General features: G+C 38.0%; 1 protein-coding gene across 27 annotated transcripts in view; it reads right to left on the bottom strand.

The window, feature by feature from the left end:
- Nucleotides 1-14673, bottom strand: part of NRCAM (neuronal cell adhesion molecule) — a 335017-nt gene that overhangs the window by 40388 nt on the left and 279956 nt on the right. For 16 of the 27 annotated variants that reach the window (XM_033192793.1, XM_033192817.1, XM_033192788.1 and 13 more), the window contains 7 exons: nt 10362-10505; nt 8162-8273; nt 6668-6834; nt 6425-6572; nt 4126-4250; nt 3652-3681; nt 2039-2140 (listed from right to left, as the gene is read on the bottom strand). In XM_033192793.1, the coding sequence (XP_033048684.1) occupies nt 2039-2140; nt 3652-3681; nt 4126-4250; nt 6425-6572; nt 6668-6834; nt 8162-8273; nt 10362-10505 (828 nt within the window). The remainder of the gene's footprint in view (nt 1-2038; nt 2141-3651; nt 3682-4125; nt 4251-6424; nt 6573-6667; nt 6835-8161; nt 8274-10361; nt 10506-14673) is intronic. The other 11 variants (XM_033192795.1, XM_033192814.1, XM_033192802.1 and 8 more) reach the window with 1 other exon arrangement.

Raw genomic sequence — 14673 nt, 5'->3', positions numbered from 1 at the left:
TGAGTCCTCTAGGAAGCAAAGGTGAAGACAGAATTAGAAGTGCAAGAGGTGACCAGGCGCGGTGGCTCACGCCTGTAATCCCAGCACTTTGGGAGGCCGAGGTGGGAGGATCACGAGGTCAGGAGATCGAGACCATCCTGGCTAACACAGTGAAACCCCATCTCTACTAAAAATGCAAAATACAACAAAAAAGGTGGCAAGCACCTGTAGTCCTACCTACTCGGGAGGCTGAGGCAGGAGAATGGCGTGAACTCTGGAGGCGGAACTTGCAGTGAGCCGAGATCGCGCCACTGCACTCCAGCCTAGGCAACAAAGCGAGACTCCGTCTCAAAAAAAAAAAAAAAAAAAAAGGAAGAAAGGAAAAAAAGAAGTGCAAGAGGTCTATTTGGGAAAATGTCCATGGAAGAAAAACGGAAGAGGAAGCAGGAAGCCTGAAGGAGGGAAGACCCTCAGAACACAACGCTGGTCTGACATCTGTAACAGGAAGAGGGGGAGGGAAGGAGGAGTGAGTAGTAGGAGCCTCAGACTACACTATAGTATAGCTCTGAGATAGTCTCAGCCAGGTCAACCAGGAGCCCAGAGTACAGTGTGCACAGGAGAAGAGTTCTGTATTAGGCATATGTGACCTCTGGGACCTTTGCTGTGCCCAGTCACTGGATCACCCCAAGGAGTGTGGCCTCATGTGAACCCTGCAGTGGAGCCTTAGAGAAGGAGAAGTAGATGGAGGCCGTCGGTTAACACTCCTTCCAGCAGGTTCGCTCTTGAAGGTAGATCTGAGTCTCTGCATGTGTGCATGTATATATATATATTTTTACATGCAGATATAACGACATTATACTTAATAATATATTATTAATTTTATCTTATTTATGGCCTCATCTAAAATATAAGCTCCATAACCACAGAGATTTTTGACTATTTTGTTTTAGAACGATGTCTGGCACTCAAAATATCTGTAGGCACTCAAAAATATCTGTTGAATGAAAGTAACAAATGAAAGAGTAGAAATGCCTTGAAATCTAATGGTATTATTTTAATAGAGGCACAAAGAGTCTCCAAGTCAACTAACCAGCTAACTCCAGCTAATGTACAAAATGAGCTAGAAGACTGAGCCTGGATGAATGTGTGTTCTGATCAAGTACAATGAACACACAAGTAGGGAAAAGAGCACCATTAAACAACACAAGATAGAGGGGAGGCTTTTGTTAAATTTTAGTGGAAATATTCTACTTTACCAGGAAGTGCAATATATCAACACACCTGCCATTTGAGAATCATCTTAGGTAGTCACCAGAAAGGAATTTAGTCTTCCTGCAGTATATGCCTGAAGGTAATAATGTATTTCAGGCATGTGACCTGATTGTGTCTGCCTCTTAAGTATCTCTTTGGTTTTACAATTAAACTTCTAAGCTTACCTATAGTCTAATTTTATTATGCTCTTCTAGTATCCTTATGACATTGTCCTTCATTATCTTATTTCCTAGGCCTAGGCTTACGCCACCAAAGTGAGAAGCTCACATTGTTGAATGGGCAACTTTGTAGCAGGAACTAATGGAAAGAAAGAGACCTAGGTTGGAAGTTAAGGTAGAACCTGTTATCTACACCCAGTTCTGTTACAAACAGTGGGTTGAAAAGTTACTCATCAAGTCTCAGTTTCCTAATATGAAGACAGGGCTCTTCAGCACTTGCTCCTCCTAACCTTTTCTCCCAGAAGAAATGGGCAAAATAAACTAACTTAAGGTGTATCTTCCTATGTGGTAGATATTTAAAGTGATTTTATGTATCTTAAACACAAATGATGGTGTATTTGATTAACCAACATCTTCAGCAATTAAGTGGTGTCCTATTCTATAAGGTGTAACCAGGAATAATTTCAGCTCTGAAGAGAGGAAGGACATAAATAAATATTTTTGTTCTATCAGTAATGAAGCAGAGAATCCCAGTAAATACCTTTGTGAGGAAATTTAGTTGACTGTTACAAAGTGCTTCAAACATAGCCATTTAGTTGATCAGTAATAGAACAAATAATACTACATACTTGTAATGGGGCTATTGTTGTCATCGCCTGGGGTCCATGACAGTTGAACACTTTTGTCAAGTTGATCTGTCAATTCTAAGTCAAAGGGAGGATTTGGGACATCTGTAGACCAAAGATACACACATCATGGTCACCCATCCATCTTTAAGAGGCTCTCCTTTACTCGTGATACTATTCACAGAGGGGACATCTTAAAGACACAGCACACTTGATAGTCAATGGGCATGCAACTGAAAGGAAATGTGCACAGCTGAGGTTGCTGGGAACACAGGAGCACACCCAAGATAACCCATCAATGAGTTCTGCTCACTTGTTTTTCAAAGGAAATGAAAACATTTGTAACTAAACCCAGCGAAGCCAACACATGTGGTTCATCAGCACTCTCAGCGTTTCTTCTCATAAACATGAATGGGCACAAACATGAAAAATAATAAGCTTAATTTCTAATACATGGGAAATAGAGAATAGCAACTGCTGAAAAAAGAAATATAGCAAATAAAAGGTGCTGTTTAAAGAAAATTCAAATGTTCTTTCTGAAACATGCTGAATAACAGATTTTGGGGCTCTGAAAGAATATTTATATTTGCAAAAGAATCCTGAAATAGATGCTATGGAGGTAGCCCTCAGCATGCATAAGTGTGTTTACTCCCAGAGGACAACAGTGTACAGACAGACACATGTTGGGATGAAGGTGTCCCAGAAGCATGTCTGCCTCTTCTAATGGTGCTTCTGAGATCCAGAGAGTTACCGTTCCCCCCAGGCCTTTATTTGACCTTGCTCCTAGGAGTAACTCTGGCTCTTAGGGGACCAGAGACCATATAAACATATGTGCTTTTTTTTTTTCTTATCAGTCATAAAGCAGTAAATGTCTACAAAGCACAGGTTTTATATTGGATAATTAGATACAATACTAATAATATTGTGCAAAATCAGCTGCGATTATGCCAAAAAACTGATTTTTGTATTGATGTGCTGAATAAAGATGAAGGTTCTCTAAATAAAAAGATTTCTGGAAATGATTTCTGATTTGTTTTCCAGATTCTAAAAAGCCACACAACATGAATGTACCCCTCCTTTTGGTCTTTCTTGAGTGATTTGCCTTTTGTCAACACGTGGTGAGTCGGTTTTCTCTGATATAAAAGTTAAATGTTCTAAACATCCATTTCTCCCCATATACGTTTCTTGAAAATGGAATCCCAAAACAAGATTTATTTTTCCCAAACAATTTTAATAAATTTAGGTGAAAACCTAATTTGTAGAAGGATATTAGAAATAGCTTTTTCATTCTGTAAAATGTGAATGATGGCTTTTGAAAAAGCACTATGCTACTTTACAAGGAAATCGCATCAAAGAGGGATTTTATCAAACAAAGTGATTTTATAATAGCACATGAACTATTTAGGAACAACTGGCAACGAACTTGGTGAAAAATCTAGGGTTATGATGAAGAAATGATTCATTGTCAGTAAATGGATGACACAACATAACAACTGACAGAGCCCTTTTCCTTAAGAAACACAATTATGTGACATAGAAAAGAAAGTTAAGAATATTTTCTGCAAATGTGAAATTGTTCGACAGAAAACAGAGAAAGAAGACTCATATTAGTTTACCGTAAACGGGAGCTGGAGTTGGAGTAGGAGCTAGAAAGGACATTAATATAAAGGATTTTAATCAAAATTAGTAATGGAAAGATACAAGATAGCACAAGATGACAAAGATTGTACATTATTCAAGTTTATAAAATTAAGCCCTATGCTTAGCTGTGAGACACAGCATTGATAAACATGCAGTAACAATTTAGGAAAAAAACCTTCAATTTTAGATACAAGTAGATTATTTCTCCTTATTTTATTACAAAAAAGGTTACTAATGTACATATCCACCATTTCACCCAGTGCTGCTACACAGAATATTTATACTGAAATTATTGCCTCCAAGACATCTTTCAAAGAAGAAAAACATGGGTATGAACTCACCCATGCATATTAACAAGCAATCATTTGATATTTACAATTTTTATCTTATTTTTTCTTTTCAACCAAATGCAGGGAAGGCAGTTGTGCTATTTTTGTTCCCGTTCTTACCAACAACGCTAAGCACAGCGCTGGCAGAGACGCTGTCCAGAGTGGTGTTGGCCACACACGTGTAGGTCCCGCTGTCATTGTCACTGACATCAGCTATCACCAGATGATCCTTGTCAACAGTGAACCTGTGGATAGAATGCATTCAGAGCAGCTGAAACGGACATGCAGCCATACCCTATAATTGCTTCACTGGCAGGAAAGAAACTGTAAATTTGATAAAGGAGAAAGATGGTAAACATTTTCTAAAGTTAGAGCAAAATACACGTTAAGAATGATTAAAGTTGAAAAACAATGAGAATTAATTAGAATCTTGGGTTAGAAGGGATAAGTCCTCTGGTACGGTGTTTTTCAGCCAGGCCTCTAGAGCACGGGTCTGCAAACCCTGGGCCAAGAACTGGGTACTGTTCTGTTAGGAACTGGGCTGCAGAGGGGACCACTGCTCTAGAGGGTGTGGTAGGACGTTCCTTAAGGCGGCAGGGGAATATGGTGAGTGAAGCTGAGCTCCACCTCCTGTCAGATCAGTGGCAGCATTAGATTCTCACAGGAAGGTGAACTCTATTGTGAACTGTGCAAGTGAGAGATCTAGATTGTGCTCTCCTTATGACAATCTAATGCCTGATGATCTGTCACTGTATATATTACATGTAATAATATATACATGTATATACATATGACAACATAATAATATTAGAAATAAAGTGCACTATAAATGTAATGCGCTTGAATCATCCTGAAACCACTGTGCCCCCACCCTGTCCATGGAAAAATTGTCTTCCATGAAACCAGTCCCTGGTGCCAAAAAGGTTGGGAACCACTGCTCTAGAGGGAGAGGAAGGAGCTTCCCTAAGTTCCCAGCAGAATGAGGTGAAGGATAGTTCCAGCATTATCCTTACTAAAGGGCTTTACTAAGGCTTTTGCTGCCAAGAAACATTGGAAAACCACTCATTCAGTTCAATTTCTATCAAAGTATATATTTTAAATACTTCATTACTTACTGCAGAAAATCATGTCATTTTCTTACATGTATAAACTCCCATAGGATAAATTAAATGCAAATAATAATAATTTGCTTTATCACTAGAAACAGGAAGATTTAGATGAACAATCTCTCAAGAGTTTTCTACAGGGAACTTGTGGGCATGAAAAATTGCTCAGTAGATCAAAAAATTAATGTATGGAGGATTCATGTATTATTTTAATGAAGCTGTATAAGTCATAAACTGTCTTCTCAGTTAATTTCCAAGTAAAAGCTTCAGCCAGTTAACCTGATGGCCCTTTCTTTATGTTTCCTTTTAATCTTTTTTTTAATTCAGGGTCTCACTCTATCACCCAGGCTGGAGTACAGTGGTGCAGTCATGGCTTACTGCAGTCTCAACCTTCTGGGCTCAGGTAATTCTCCCACCTCAGCCTTCCAGGTAACTGGGACCACAGGTGTGAGACCACCACACTCAGTTATCCTTTTCATCTTTATCAACTCAACAAATAAAACTGACTAGTTCAAACATAAAATTAGATGGAGACTCTAGCACATAAAAGAGAAGGCCACAGAGTTCTTCTGGGGTCATTAACAAGCAATACGGCAATATTTAGACAGCACAACTTTAGGTCAGCAGCAGGTGAACCATAGAAACGATTTCAACCAGAATACAGCATTCCTTCTAATAGAGAGTGAGGTCTATAGCCACTTGGCTAAAACTCACACATTCTACTCTGTACTACTACGTCAAATGGAGGGTCTCATCTGGAAAATGCCATGACATTTCTTCCATTCTTAACTACATCTACAGCATGCTTGGGTTCTTTTAAATTCTTTACCTGTTTTTGTTTCTCCTTCCCCTTTTACTGGCCTTAGGTAAAATCAAAAGGAAAACTCCCTATCCAAATAAAAATGAGTGTTTTTTAAAATCCTGACAAGGATTTGAGCAGTCTTGTGTGATTAAACGGGTCATATTTCTGCTTTTTGGTAGAATGGTAATGAAAACATCTGTTGAAACTTCACTGTTCAAGGTATGAAACAATGGATGCTGTCCAAGGCCTGAGGGTTTTTTCCCATCCTGAATTACACAAGAGACCAGCACGCAAAGATACACCAACATTCTCAGGGTCCTATTTCGATCACATGATACCTTCTTGGGTAGATACATTTTACAGTAGGGAGAAAATGCATATCTCTCTATTTTGGAGACAGCAGACTTCAGAAACTAAAAACATCACCATAATTGACTACATAGTAGACCTTTAGTTCAAGAATAGCTTAAAGAAAGAATGAGGAGAAAGAAAAGAAATCGTCTTCAAATACCTTTCATCACTGGGCAGTTCCTTATTGTCCTTCAGCCACAGGACAGTGAGGGTTAAGGTATGATCATGTTTCACTTTGCATTCAAAGGACACCATGCTCCCTCTTTGCACAACTGCATATTCGGGCTGTTTAATGATCCATGTAGGATCTGAAATGTAAAGTTATCATTATCCATTTGGCAAAGCTGGAGAATTTGTTCAAACTCATTTAAAAATTAAAAAAAACACATTACCTCTGCCTTACCTTTGATTTCTAAGTGAACTTCATTCTTTGCCATCCCTAATTTATTCCTTGCAACACACGTATAAGTTCCTGTACTGTCCTTTTGGGCCACAGGAATTTCCAAAGTTCCATTTTCATGTAAAACATAAATATCTTCATGAAGAGCACTTCCTTTAGCTCCTTTAAACCTTTATTACAGAAATTATCACAATGAGAATAAAAACACATCATATTTTGAAGTCAGACATAAAATGCCATATTCAAGGTCAACATGACCATGATGAATGTGAAAGTTACAAGGCTAGAAGGACTGTACTTTTTAAAGTATAAATAGGAAAATATTCAGGGGAGAAAAAAAGGTCATGTATGTCAGAGAGGAGAAACAGATGAAGAAAACTATGTGTGAATCTGTTACCTTCACTAGGAAAAGCATCTGCATAAGCATCCATTTTTCTTCTCTGGGGTTGAGGTAGAGGCCTGGGGAAATTTTCCTTTAATCTTAACCCTGCATTTATTCTGACCTCAGTAGCTGGAACTTAGTATAGCATCTGGGACCTGACAGTTGATCAGTAAAGAATGTTCCAGTTTTCTTCTAGTCATTCTTTCTGAGCCATTGCTTATCCATCCTAGCCTTGTCTCTTTCAGCTAAAGTAAACAAGCTAGGTGAGGACTTAAACCTTGGGTGGCATATGAAAGGGGATGCTTTGAAGCAGGGAGTGAAAGAACATGGGAGAGCCTGGCTGGATCCAAGTCAGGAAGATCTGGTGCAAGAAATACTCAGGAGAAACAATGGTAATAACAAATTCTGCTTTGGAAAGCTTATAGAACCCTCCACTATCCCACAGGATATTTTATTATCAAGGAATATCCCCTAACTAGTCCCTCCAGCCACTACTCACAAAATCCCAGGGGATGTCCATTGCATTGTGAAATATAGCAGCCTTAAATTAAAAAAAAAATCATTCACATGTAGATCTGTGCTTGGTAGAGTGTGCTGCTAAACAGATTATATACATGAAAGTATTTAACATAGAGCCAGTAGTCAATAAATATTTATGAAATAATGAATGAATTTAATAATTAACAGTGTAGGCCAAGCACAGTGGCTCACACATACACTCCCAGCACTTTGGGAGGCTGAGGCGGGTGGATTACCTGAGGTTACGGGTTTGAGATCAGCCTGGCCAACATGGTGAAATCCCCTCTCTACTAAAAGTACAAAAAATTAGCCAGATGTAGTGGCAGGCACCTGTAGGCCCAGCTACTCTAGAGGCTGAGGCAGGAGATATGCTTGAACCCAGGAGGTGGAGGTTGCAGTGAGCTGTGATTGTGCCACTGCACTCCAGCTTGGGTAATGAAGTGAGACTCTGCCTCAAAAGAAAAAAAAATTAACAGTGTAATGGATTGTGCACCACCTTTCCCTGTTTGTTTTTTGAATAAAACCCAACATATTTAGAATATGAAGACTTTAGCGAACATTTGAAGTATTGAAAAACACACAGAGCTGCTACTTACCACTCTATGGTTGGGAGAGGAGACCCAAAGAAGGCACAGTCTAGTAAAGCAGGCCTGTTTGCAATGACCTGGTAGAGTGTGTTTGCAGGTGTGAGGATTCGTGGTGGCTCAGCTATAAATATTTTTAAAAGGTAAAGTAATATTAGAATACATTTTAGGACTACATTTTATTGTATTTTGTTTTAAGGTCATTAAAGTTTATGGTAAAGCACAAGCAACCTATCTCTCTCCTTATGTTCTCTATCAGGCATAATGCTGCCAGTCACTCAAGGCAGAAAAATACATTTTTCCTCCCTCTACCTCCTGCTCCACTTCTTGCTCAGGCATCATTTTAGTTGTTGATTTACTGTGAGTCCATGGCAGTCAGGGAATGAGACTTTTTATTGTTTTATCCCCAGCACAGTGTCTGGCACAAAAATAACAGCCAAGTATATTTTTGTTGAATGACTGACTCATCATAACCCTAGTGGGTAGGAATGGTGGAGAACAAATAAGCTGGCAGAAAGAAGCAGAGTGATGAATGTGATGACTAAAAAAATGGAACCACAGCAACAAAAACAAAAATAGACAAATGGGATTCCACCAAACTAAAAAGCTTGCATAGCCAAGGAGATAGTTAACAGAGAGAAGAGACAACCTATGGAAGGGGAGAAAACATTTGCAAACCATGTATCTGGTCAGGGGTTAATACCAAAATAAATAAAGAACTGAAATAATTCAATAGTAAGAAAATGAATAACCTGGTTAAACATGGGCAAGGCATTGGACTAGACAGTTCTCAAAAGAAGATACACAAATGGCCAACAGGTATATGGGAAAATGCCCAACATCACCAATCATCAGATAAACGTTAATTAAAACCACAATGAGATATTATGCCACACCTATTAGAATGACTATTATCAAAAAGAGGAGATCTGAGTTTTGGCAAGGATGTAGAGAAAAGGGGACACTTAAACACTGTGGGAGGGAATATAAGTTAGTATAGCCATTATGGAAAATATTATAACGATTGTTTATACTGTTTATACTCAAAATATTAAAAATAAAACTACCATATGAGCCAACAATCCCACTACTGGGTATATATCCAAAGGAAATGAAATCAGTATGTCGAGATATTTGAACTCCCTTGTTCATTGCAGTATTTATTCACAATAGCCAAGATATGGAATCAACCTAAATGCCCATCAATGAATGAATGCAATAAAGAAACGGTGGCATATACACACAATGGAATAACATCTGGCCTTAAAAAAGAAGGAAATTCTTGTCATTTCCTTCATGCCATTCATGTCATGATCATATGGATGAACCTGGAGGACATTCTGTTAAGTGAAACAGGCCAGATACAGAAAGACAAATGTGGCATGCTCACCCTTATATGTAAAATCTAAAAATGCTGAACTCATAAAAGTAGAGATGAAAAAGGAACCAGCAGCCAGAAGTGCTTTCTCAACACCCACCAATATCTTAACTGCTTAGCTCTTCATGGGATTAGTGACCTTCATTTCAAGCATGAAAGAAAAATACCAAGTATTGGTTGGCTTTCTGATGATAATTTTGTTTGAAAAGGAAGCATATTAATTTTAAAGGGTTGAAGTATAATTCCCTGGCACCATGAAAACAATTCTCACAAAAATTTTTAACAAATGTGGTATTTTGGTAGTTTTGTTCAATATAAGAAATACAGTGTTCACATAAACCAATTATTTGAGAATATATTTCAGTATATCATACTTTGTAGAATATATTTTTATAAATAAAAACATGTACATCCGTGATTTGGATAAAGGCCAAGCATTACGATTAATGGTTTAGTTTTTAAAAATCAGAATCATTAAATTGCCATTCAACTTGTCAATTTCTTACAATGGAAGAGCAGTAATATTCAGTTACTAATAGCAGACAAATACTATTTTCCTTTTGAGGGTTTGACACTTAGTCTAACCATCTGTAAGTGGAACAGCCTATTTGACTAGTTCTACAATGAAGAATTTGCCATTATAAAAACTGTGTTATGGAAGAACATTAAGACTGCAATATTCTTTAGGGCAAGGTTTATATCTTTTCATCCTTTACAGCTCCGAGTTCTGTGCATTGCACATAGTAGATGCTCAATATATTTTTGCTGATTGAACAGAAAATAACAGCAGTTATTAATTTAATTTGCCATGTCTTTAATAAAAGGAGAGCTTACCCAGCACATTTACAAATGCATTTGCCAGTAAATATCCATATTCATTAGAGGCATTGCACTGATATACTGCACTTGATCTTTCTTGAACATTTGAAAAAATAATGGTATCGCCATCTATTTTTCTGCTGGGGTCATCAGGGGCAACTGTTTGGATGTAAAAATAGAAAGCATTTATTCCTATTTGCTTAAAAGATGTATATTAAGCTTGTAAAATCAGCAGGACATAAATAAAGACTGATCTAAGTATATGCAGTAAGAATAAGACTAGAATTTAGGCAGAAACCAGAAAATTTTCCTTCTCAGAACTGAGTTATGAAGAGTATGTGCTCAATGTTCATTTAGTCTTAAGTCGATTGGCTCTGTAACACCAAGTATTATTTTGAGAGATGCAGAAAAAAACTCTTACAAGTTTAGGTGAAAATTGCATTACAAATTCAGGAAAACATTGCTGTGTTCAAGAGATTGTGGTTATTTATGAGAAAAAAAGTTAATGATCAAGAGGAAATGGCGAAAGCTAGTAAAAAATATAGAAACACTGCAGCTTGTTCAAACCTGTTCCTTTTAGGAGCCTCTTCTTGATACAAATAAATCAACAAATACATAAACAGTATGGGGCTAATAACCAAATGTGAAAATATTTATTTTTCTGCTGTGGATATTCTTGAAGCTGAAGTAGAAATAAATTGTGTAAATTCTTCTTGAAGACAATGTTTCCAGCTAAATCTCTCAAGTGCTTAAATGTTAGGACCAGGCTTGATCCTTACTGAAGTGGAATAGAATTGGCTGGGTAACATAATATGTGAGGGTTTAGTCCCAGGCATGCCCAGCAATTTGGAACTTCCGTGAGACTGGAGATGAATTCCTTTCTGTGAATGATACACTTTAGGCTTTGAGATTATATCACTTTAGAAGTGCACTGTGAGGGATTTAGGTCTCTGTCTCCGCACGATGATCAAAATCAAAACTAAATAACAGCACCTTTTCTCTTAAACTGCTCCTGCAACTTGAACCAATTAAGAAGACTTTATATTCTTTCTAAGCACCACTTCTTTTTCCTTGGTGACAGGAAAAGGCTGTGCATCTAAGACACACTCATCACTGTATTTAGACTCTTTTATCACTTTTAAAATAAAAAAAATTGTTTCATCTGTGGTTTATTAACCCACTGTAATAAAAATCAACCAAACCATAGAATATCCTTGTTTTATGACCCAAACTCGAAGTATTTTGCTCCCTCATTCTGTAATAGTTTTCCACAGTTGCTGTAACAACTTACCACAAATATAGTAGCTTAAAACAACACAAACTTACTATCATACAGTTCTGTAGGTTAGAAGTCTGACATGGATCGCACTGCGCTAAAACCAATGCAAAAGCAGGGCTGCATTGCTTTCTGAAGGTTCTAGGGGAGAATCCATGTCCTTGCCTTTTCCAGCCTTTGGAGGCTACCCACATTCGTCCTCTTCCTCCATTTTCAAAGCTGTCACTGTTGCATCTCTCTGATCATTCTTCCATAGTCATCTTTCTTTCCCACCAAAGCCGGAAAAGGCACTCTGCTTTTGGGGCTTCATGTAATTAAATTGGGCCCACATTAGATAGTCCAGGATAACCTCCCCATCTCAAGGCCCTTAACCTTAATCACATGTGCAAACTCCCTTTTGCCATGTAAGGTGACATATTCACAGATTCAATGGATTGGGATGTAGACATCATGGAGGGGTGGCGTGGGGGGAGGGATTATTCTATCTACCACATACTGTAACTGTATCACATTTATAGCCTAAAGGTCTTTCAGATGTTTTAGACTAGAATATTTAAAAAATTCACCATACATTTAAGTTTGGAACAAGTTTTTAGCATCCAAGGATTATTAAAACTCTAACTTACAAGTTACTCCTCATGGACTGATTAATGTCTTCATTCCCAAGGAAAAATGTAAAAAAAAGCAGTTGTTCAACACTGATCACCATCAGTAACTCATTTATGAAATCATCTTAGATACTCCGGGTTGTTCAATTAGTGATGTGGGGGTGTTGAGATACTTAGAATTGACTCCTTAGCTTACACCTCCTGTTTATGACTCTAATAATTTCAAAATTGCCTTAAGGAACATGTTCTTCCAAACCGAAAACAAATGCAAGTCATAATTCCTTCAACAGGGCATATAGATTCGTTGATAAAAGACAGCAGAGGATGGATATGTCACCCTGGCCTAGAAAGTGAACTGTAGCTGTGGCAGGCAGCCATGGACCCTGAAAACACAGTGTACCTTAGGGCGGCCATGGACCCTGAAAACGCAGTATACCTTAGGGCAGCCATGGACCCTGAAAACGCAGCATACCTTAGGGCGGCCCATGTGTCCTAGATCCCAAGTCTTGTATGACTGGGGCCTTTCTGACTCACACAGTCTCAGTGATGCTCACCTACTGCCTCAACAAGGGGTGCTGGAACACAAAGCAGCATTTCTGGAGACTTGTTCTCTGTCAGCGATTCTTAGCACTTCCGGTCATTATACAAAAAGATACTTGCACACACACGTTGATAGCAGCACAATTCGCAATTGCAAAAATGTGTAACCAGCCCAAATGTCCATCAATCAATGAGTGAATAAAGAAACTGTGTTATATATATGCCATGAAATACTACTCTGCCATACAAAGAAATGAAATAATGGCATTCACAGCAGCCTAGATGGAATTGGAGATCATTATTGTAAGTGAAGTAACTCAGGAATGGAAAACCAAACATTATATATTCTTACTCATTAGTGGGAGCTAAGCTATGAGGACACAAAGGCATAAGAATGATATATTGAACTTTGCAGATTCAAAGGAAAGTGTTGGGGCAGTGATGGATAAAAGACTATAAATTGGGTACAGTGTGTACACTGCTCGGGCGATGGGTGCACCAAAATCTCAGAACTTATTCATGTAACCAAATGCCACCTGTTCCCCAAAAAAATCTATGGAAATAAAAAATAATACAAGAATAAAGTAGAGAAACTAAATTTTTAAAGTCGCTAAAAAAAAAAAAGAGAAAAAAGATTATTAGTACTTCTGGACCCAGCACTTGGGCTCTCTATGGTGGGACTCTTCAGGGCACTCTCAGTGCCCACCATGTGCCCACTCTGACCGCATCTCTGTGCATGTTCCAGGCAGTGGAGTGGCGTGGCTGTGTATTTTAAACTGTGATGAGTCCCAGGCAGAGCGCTGGGCCGAATCTCTCTGGATGGGTGGCAGACTATATAAGAGTTCCTCAAATTCCTTAAATATATCGAGTTTTTAAAAGTTACACCACCACATAATATTTAATGGATAAAGGGCTCTAGTTCTGAAGATCTGTTGCACAATAATGTGAATACACTTAATACTACCGAACTGTACACTTAAAATGGTTAAGACGGTAAATTTTGTTATGTGTTTTTACCGCAATAATAATAATAATGTTACACGACTATGAACTTGGAGGGCAAAGCTCAACAGTGTCAGTAGGACAATTTTCTCCAAGTGAAGACTCATCAGTCACAAACAAACCATGTCAGAAAGCTTTTGTATAGCTCAGTTGCACTTCTGTTTGCCATCAACTCTTTGGGAAGATATTTTTTACCTGAAAGGCATCTGACTATATCTGCCTTATATATGCTAAATAGAGCAGTCTTCTAATATTTATTTTTGGCAAGGTATTTAGGAACAAAATAAACCCTTTAGGGAAGAATAATGAGTAAGCAGACCTCTCTCCATGGGAGTTTGGGCTACGTTTTCCTTAAGTACTTGTTTAAAAAATGCAAACAAACCCAGGAACTGTCACAGTGACATATGGAGGCTCGGTTGGTAGCTGGACAGAGTAAAATCACTGATGTAGAGACATTTGGAGACTTTGGATGGGCTGGCTAGCGGGTAGAGTAACTCTCTAGCATGCAAATCCAAATTATCCAGAGGAATAATCATTAATTCTGGGAATAACCAACCTCATTTGCTGTCAATGAACACTGGAGAAAGAAATTTAAAAGCACAGAATCACTACAAATAACTTAAAGCCCCAAAGGTAAGTTCCAGAACTGGGTCAATGGGCTTCAGAAAATACTTATAACCCAACTCTCCTGACATTGATGGGTGAAACTATAAACACTTTCAACATTTATATAATGAGAATAATAATAGTCATACCACCTTACATGAACAGAGTACTATCAATCTTTAAAATGTTTTTACATTTACTGCATAATTTCATTTTTAAAATAATTTTGTGAAACAGGTTAATCATATAGTATTTTATGCATTTTGGAGACGAGAGACTACAAATGGCAGCACGT

The sequence above is a fragment of the Trachypithecus francoisi genome, unplaced genomic scaffold (genome assembly GCF_009764315.1).
Source record: "Trachypithecus francoisi isolate TF-2019V2 unplaced genomic scaffold, Tfra_2.0 Lachesis_group4, whole genome shotgun sequence".
Taxonomy (NCBI): Eukaryota; Metazoa; Chordata; class Mammalia; order Primates; family Cercopithecidae; genus Trachypithecus; species Trachypithecus francoisi.
Note: the sequence above shows the minus strand (reverse complement) of the source record. Positions and strands in the feature narration are given on the sequence as shown.